This window comes from Triticum aestivum, chromosome 4B (assembly GCF_018294505.1).
Source record: "Triticum aestivum cultivar Chinese Spring chromosome 4B, IWGSC CS RefSeq v2.1, whole genome shotgun sequence".
Classification (NCBI taxonomy): Eukaryota; Viridiplantae; Streptophyta; class Magnoliopsida; order Poales; family Poaceae; genus Triticum; species Triticum aestivum.
In genome coordinates, this window is record NC_057804.1 from 149,582,693 (window position 1) to 149,590,227 (window position 7,535).

The 7,535-nt window shown below is 48.5% G+C and overlaps 2 protein-coding genes across 2 annotated transcripts; both read right to left on the minus strand.

Moving 5' to 3' along the window:
* Nucleotides 1-1,289: 1,289 nt before the first annotated feature.
* LOC123091559 (uncharacterized) lies at nt 1,290-2,336 on the minus strand. Its single transcript, XM_044513091.1, has one exon. The coding sequence runs from the start codon at nt 2,306-2,308 to the stop codon at nt 1,643-1,645; it is 666 nt and encodes a 221-aa protein (XP_044369026.1). The 5' UTR covers nt 2,309-2,336; the 3' UTR covers nt 1,290-1,642.
* Nucleotides 2,337-3,709: 1,373 nt separating this feature from the next.
* On the minus strand, nt 3,710-7,309 carry LOC123091558 (cyclin-dependent kinase B1-1). The gene is made up of 7 exons (XM_044513090.1): nt 6,774-7,309; nt 6,065-6,126; nt 5,848-5,959; nt 5,639-5,732; nt 4,996-5,065; nt 4,453-4,591; nt 3,710-4,152 (listed from the first exon to the last, which is right to left on the minus strand). Exons 1-7 carry the CDS (start codon nt 7,131-7,133, stop codon nt 4,060-4,062), a joined length of 930 nt encoding a protein of 309 aa, XP_044369025.1. The 5' UTR covers nt 7,134-7,309; the 3' UTR covers nt 3,710-4,059.
* Between the last annotated feature and the right edge of the window lie 226 nt (nt 7,310-7,535).

Below are 7,535 nucleotides of genomic sequence, written 5' to 3' on the forward strand. Positions count from 1 at the left end.
AAGCCGTTTATGCTCCCGCGCACCTTTTCTGCAATATTCTTTTTTCTTTTATATAAAGATGATTTTTTCCATTTCTTTTCAAGACGGGGTTGTCAATCCCTTCCCTTGCAGTTTGTTTTGCTCTCTTTTTTCTTGCTATATTCTTTTTTTTTCTTTTATGTAAATATGACGAGCCGTTTATGCTCCCGTGCACCTTTCCTGCTATTTTCCCATTTCTTTTCAAACCGTCAGGATGCTATGAAGGTAGCCACGAACAAGAAGGCTGGAAGAGCAATGAACTACACTATCTTTGGGGCAGGCTGGATTCGGCCGGATATGGGTTGCCCTGAACCGGTTCTGGCCATGGTCGTGGTCTCTGCTTTGTGGTGCTGCATGGCTGCATGGATGCATCTATCTTATCTACCAATGTATCCCTAAAAAAATCTTATCTACTAGTGTCTTTTTTTGTGCTCTCTTGGGCGAAAGTCCTGCTCCACCCGGAGCCGGTGGTGGCGCCATGTGTGGGTACCGCTAACCTTCTTGGAGGCACCGCTGTCATGGTGGCTTCATTCTCAACCAGACTTCGGGGGGAAACCCTGCTCTAGGTGCGCTAGGAACAGACAATAGTGACACATCCCGCGTCACACCCTTTCTTAAAGACATTGTCTGGGGGATGGCTCGATTGATTGGTGTGGTGCATGTTTGTTGTGGGTTTGACGACTGTGGGGATGCGGCCACATTGGGGTCGATGGTGGTTGTTCGGTGGTGTTCTTAAGGGTTTGGCGGCGTGCCTTTGGCGTCGTAGGACGGTCGTCTATTTTCCCTTGTGAAGGTGCCTCGCCGTTGTTGTTGTGCATGCTCGAGACCCTCTCGTGGATGTCATTGTGTTGCGGCGAGCTTCGTGCTCTTGGTGATATCTTGGTTTATCTTTGCCCATTGACGGCGGAAGATGCCTCCCCGAACTTGCTAATCGTTCTGAATTTCTATGGCGGAGCACCAAGCAAAAGTTCGTGTTCAATGGTACTCGTTGATTGTGGATGCTTTTGAGTTGTGTTGTGGGCTTGATACACACGCTAATGCGGTGCGTTAGGTTGCTTGCAAAGTTTGGTATTGTGATTCCTCGACGATATTCCACATCTACTTGTGTCCTTATGTCTGCTAGCTAAGCGTGCCTTGTCCTAAGTGTTATTTTTTAATATTTTTTCCCCTTGCTATTTGTCCGATTTTTTGTCCATTTTTTCTCATAAATAAGACCAACTTGTTCAGGTTTTTGAGCCGATTTTTCTTATAAATTGGATTAGTCAAAACCATGAAATAACTATGTGCTTTGGCAGCTTTTGAGCAATATATATATTCACATGGGAGAACTCTCCCCTCGGTGATTTCCTAAAAAAAAACACTACACTACCATGTTCAAGTCATAGCTTATCGTCAGATCGGATACAAATTCCCAATCTCGCACGTACGGGTAGAACAAACGCATCGATTTTGCGGGAATCCGCTGTTTAAATTTCAATCCTCGGTCGAACCCGGTGAGCGGACGTTCGAACGTGTAGCTGCACACACCAAACCTCCCTGTGCGCTGGCGTGGCTGCACGTGGCGCCTCCTTACGGCCATGCCTCGCACCCAATCTTCTCCGGCGAGATCCGTCGATCATCGGGGTCAGAGCTTGGTGCTGCTGTTGCACTGGTGGCTCTGGACGCGCATCTCCATGACGGCGACCTCGAGCCTGCACTCGGAGTATGCCACGGCGCGGCGCCTGAACACGCCGAACAGCAGCACCGTGCCGGGGACGGTGGTGGCGGATTCCAGCGGCATCGCCCGGCTCTCCACGTCCTCGGCCAGCTGCCTCGCGCCCCCGGCGGCGGCGAACCGGTCCGCCTCCAGCGTGAGCGCGACCCGGACCTCCGCGTCCCCGCGGCTCGGGACGGCGCCCGGGTCGATCTCGGCGTCCCCGACGTGGGCGCCGCGGTAGGAGAGGTTGGCGTGGCCCCCGTCGGCGTAGGTGAAGGAGGCCGGGTTGGGGTTGTGGACGGACACCGTGACGAGGAGCGTGAGGTTGAGGCGGAGGGACGGGGTCGGGAGGAGCGCGAAGCTCGGGGCGGCGCCCACGAACTGGGTGGACACGAGGCGGATGGTGGGGTCGCGGACGCGGAGGACGGTGAGGAAGAGGACGGCGAGGACGGCGGCCAGGGCGAACAGGACGGCCGCCGTGGCGACGAGGCACCGGCGGCGGCGGCGGCCCGCCTGGTGGTGGCTCGCGGAGGACGCCGTGGGGGGCTTGGAGGACGCCATGGGGGAGCTCGATTTTGATTTAGGGGACCCCATGCCATGCGAGGATGAGGATGCGATGGCGTAGGCAAGGCCGGGGAGGGAACTTTGACGAGCTGTTGACGATGGACGGTACCGTACGTGGACAGCACCGCACAGCGTGGTGCCGTTGCGTCTGAATTGGTTAACAGGAACGAAAAAAAAAGCTTCATACGTTGCCTGCTTCAAATCTCAATCATTTTTTTGGGCCTTTTGATTATCATCCAGACATTTTCATTCTTATCTTGGGGGCAAATCCGACTCCAACGCGTGCTCCGACTTGGGCACGACGACATCGCCTGCGGCCAATGCGGCCAGGATCAATGCCAGGCCCGGCCACTTGGCGAACTCCTCGAGCTTGGAGTCCTCGACGGCCTTCTTGTAGGCCTCATCGGCCTCCTCACCGGTCTCCCCCTCAATCGCCGCACGTGAACTAGGAGCACGCACACGGGAGGCGAAGAAGGACTGGCGGCGCGGGTCGTGCTCGTCCACGAACCAGGTGTCCCAATTCAGCAAGTCGACGTCCTATGCCGGGTCGTGGAGGAAGTCTACAGGGAGAGCTCCGCGGGGGTGTATCTTGAGCTCGTCGGCACGGGTGGAGGCCGGGATGGCTGGCACCGAAACCCTCTCCGGCCAACAGCAACAATGGCTAGGGTTGGGCACTATCGAGCGATTGGGGGCAAAGAGAGGGAGAAGAGTGGGCGTCCCCCGCCCCTGCCCATCTAAAAGGACTGTAGGGCGGACATCGAGCGAACGCGCGGCGCGGTCGTCTCATGTTCGTATGGATGCAAACCCGACCCAAATTTGAGGCGGATTTGCGCCCACATGGACACAAAACAGATTTATGTCCGTGCATTGGGCTGTGATTTCTGTCGACGCGGATCTAAACAGAAAAAATGCGTTCATGCGTTGGAGTTACCCTTAAGACTTATCCTATGGTTCACCAAACAAGACTCCAAATGTCCACGGATATGTCCGGGGTGTCCACAGACATTTGGTCATGAGCTGGCATCCAACCCTATTCCTCAAACAAGCCAGATGAAAGTTCATAGTCCTTTTTAGCATGACAAATTGGCAAAGTGGTGTGTAATTTCTAAGCTGATATCCATTCTGTTTGTGGTCTATTTCTTTATCCTATTTTTTTATTTCTTGTTGATGCATTATATATTTGTGGAAGCTTAGATGTGACATCTTTAAAAAGCATCTAGATGTGAATTAGGCAAACTGTTTGCTAAACCGGGCCAGCTCATAGAAATGGCTTGTATTTTTGGATATGCTCATTACAGTTCCCGCGCCTTGGCTGGCCAAATGTCCCCGACAGAATCATGGTTTATGTTAAATGTCCACATCAAATGCTAACTATTAGCTCCTTCCACGGACACACGCCTCTCACCACTTCACAGCACCGAATAGCTTCACTTGTCATGAAGCAACATTTTCTTAACAAATACTAGTACTACCTTATTATGCTACACAAATGTCTGTTGTCCGCAAACCCATCTCATCAAACAATTCCGTACAGAGCAAATAAAATTCCTACATGATCTGAACAACAAGTATCTTCAGTCGATAATTCTCAAGGCAAATCAAGTGCTGGAGGTTTAGGAGACGGGCGCTCATGGGAGCCAACTACCAGCAACACGCCGTTGCTGATTGTAGGTAGATGAAACATGGTTTCGTGCGTTTTCAGCATCGATCTCATGGCGGAACAAGTTGGTGAGCAGAGCACACACACCAAGTTGAGAAAAATCACACGGTAGCTAGAACAGCTAGAACTGAGACTTGTCGAGGCTGTTGAAATAGGGATGCTCTAGCGCGGCTTTGGCTGAGATCCTGTTCGCCGGATCGAACTGGAGCATTTTCTGCAAGGAACGAGACATGGAAATGTAAGCCCATATAGCTAGACATACTTGATGCAGCCTTGGCATATGAATGGAAAACTCAACTCAAGTGCATCAAAATAATGTTCAGCAGAATTAACATCATAAGATAGCAGACAAATTACAGGGAATGGATGGTTAAGCATATCTCCATAACTTGAAATTGTTGAGTTGGAGAAACAACAAGCAATAGTAATGAAGCACAGTGCATGTTTAGTTTGACAGGCTAATGATTTTCCAGTGAAGAGAATGTAGGGCTAGCATTTAAGCTTTTTAGCATACCGATAGCAGGTCAATTCCTTCTGGTTCCAGTGTAGGGACTGCACGCGTCAATCTTTGTGCTTTCCACTGAGGAAACTCGTGCCAGTCCCTCAGAGCAGTTACTCCAGGCCAATCCTCCTCGGTAGGAGTTCCCAACAGCCTGATAAGGAGCACTTTTAATTAACGGTTCAATGCATGTACAATATAAAATCGATAGAAGAAATATTAACTAATAAAATATGACATACTGTATGTCGTACTGGTGCTAATTCGAATCAGAAGTTTTCAGTTATTGGAGCAGACAGAGTCTGACAAAGAACAGTTTGATAAAGTCCACCATCTCAAATTGGGACAAGTTTTGCTATGTTTCCAGATTGTAGCAAGCATCACCTCATGGAAAATCCGGCATGTTTTTCAACAGAACAGGACAATAAATAGGATTGTTCTGAAAGTACTAGCATGATATTCTTGCAACTAAGAAAAGTAGTTTTATCATGATAAGTTGATAAATACATATTCTCAGTACTAATGAGAAGCAGGAGAGAGAGAGAGAGAGGGAAATACTTGAACATGTGAAGCAGTTGCTGTAACTCAGAGTCACCAGGGAAAAGAGCCTGTTTTCTGACCATCTCGGCTGTACAGAATAATAAAGAGTATAAACATCAAATGGTGGGGGTGGGGAGGGGGATTCAATCAAAAGTGGAAAATATGTCATCTTGTAAGTTAAGAAGAGCAAGGAAAAACTGAAGGAGTCGGCCAGAAATTTAAAAGCATGAGGCCCATGCGAAATTGGAGCTTAAGATCTTGGTAGTTGACTCTTAACTGCAATACTTCATACGTTGAAGGCTTTAGAATTGCTGCTATGGCAATACCTTCGTTCGAGCAAATGCAATTTCCACTGATCTAAAGCACAAAACCACTCATCTACTATTTCATATAGACAGGAGTGACCATCAATTCCCTAGTGTATTTTTGCTGTGATTGTACAGGTGTGCTTTCTGTTTCAGTACAATTATATGCCACAAAAAGTATGCAATGAAAGCTTCTTTCAAATGTGAATCCAATGGTGTACTGTTTATGCATGCAACTTATATTTTTCTCACTAAATCGGTGGTCAAAGTTAGGCTCAAAGTACGAGATGGGCTTGTAAACCAGTCCAGAGGCAGTCTTCAATGACATAGACCAAAATTAAGGAATATTGCCATACCAAAGATGCATCCGATGGACCAAATATCAACACCGGTTGAGTAATGTGTTGCTCCAAGCAGTACTTCAGGAGCTCTATACCAAAGCGTCACGATCTACAACACAAAAATAGGGAATAGGACCGAGGAACATACTAAACCATGCTGATAAATTATGTTGAACTAGTGTTCATTGTCCAATTTTACAGATGAATAGACGAGTAAACAGTACCTCATGGGTGTAGCTTTTCATGGGAACAGTAAAAGCTCTACTTAACCCAAGATCTGCAATTTTCAGTATCATCTTCTCCTTGTCAACCAATAGATTTTGGGGCTTTAAATCCCTATGATATCAAAGAGGAACAATCATAAATCACATTAGCAACAATTGCAATATGTTGTATGGGCCGATAAATACAGCAACATAAATCAGAAAACAAAGGTCTAACCGATGAAGGACACCATGGCCATGGCAGTGTGCAATTCCTTTGCATAACTGATACAAAAAACTCTACAAGAAAGTAAAGAAAGTTGTCTATTAGCCCGAAACAGACCTATCAAAATTAAACTGGACTCTGCCATCTGCTGTCCAATGAAAATTAATGATAGCATCCTCAAAATAAAGGCATGAAGATGAATTGATTCCAAAGCTAACAACAAATTAAGCTCTGGATTTGGAGGGGCCCCTAATCTGTACTTGAGTGTATGCAAAATAGAGAACGCCAGCAGCAGTCAACATTGAGTTTCAACCATTATACTAGCACTACTTAGTTCCTAATTTAGTCTACTGCAACTAGGCTAGAGTAGTAGAGTTTGCATATTTTTTGACGAATTCAAACCAACTACAAACGCATACGACCGTATGATGTTCTGATTCCACATTTCATCAGCATTTAAAATGGTTCAATGTTTTAATTTCTTCAATTTATTGTCAAGATTAATCATGTCAATTACGAATTAAAATTTACAGCGTAGTTCGCTCTGATTGCATATCAAATGTTCTGCACATTTCCGATGCAAAACTCAGAGTTCGAAATGGGCATATATGAGAAAGTGCCAAGTCCTCAGATCGATGGATAGGAGACTCAGGCGACGTAGCATCGGCGGAAAGCCAACTGAGCAGAGCAAAGCAACATCAAAACGAATTAAAATCGCTACCTTGACGACCTGCGTTGGGAGCGGCTTAGGGGCGGGCCCACGGCGGTAGGCGTCGACAAACTTCTTGAGGTCAGTGTCAAGGAACTCGAAGACGAGGTAGAGGACGGGCTTCCCTCCACCGCCGGCGCCGCCGCCCTTGGTGGCCTGCTCGACGGCGAGGAGGCGGACGACGTAGAGGGAGCTGGAGAGGAGGCGGAGGAGGGAGATCTCACGAAGCGCGGTGGGCGGGATCCCTTCGTCGTCCATCTCCAGGCGGGTCTTCTTGAGCGCCACCACCTGGCCCGTCGCCTTGTCCTGCGCCTTGTACACCTTGCCGTAGGTGCCCTCCCCGACCTTCTCCAACTTCTCGTACTTCTCCATGGTGCTTCCGGCGGCCCGAGGTCGGCGTCGTCCTCCTCGATGCGGCTTGTGTGATGGGGGCGGAGGGAGGAGGCGCAAACCCTAGGTGGATCTGGAAGTTTTGAAATGGGGAAGAGAGGGAAAAAAGATAGAAAGAAACTGGTGAAGCGAGTCTGCGACTCTGCGTGGCAGCCTAAGAATGAAAGAGCCGAGTTGAAGATGGGCTGGGCGCCTGGGCCGCTGCGTGTTTGCCCATCCCCTCGCTCAATCCCCTAAAAAAAAAAGAATCAATCCCCTCGAGTTAGGGTTCTCTCTACTCTCAGCGGCGTCCTACCGACGTTGAGACTATCTTCCCCTGCTGTCTTCTCCCCCATTCTACACAGCTCAAACTGATCAAGGGGTGCTCCTTTGTAGTGCTGCATG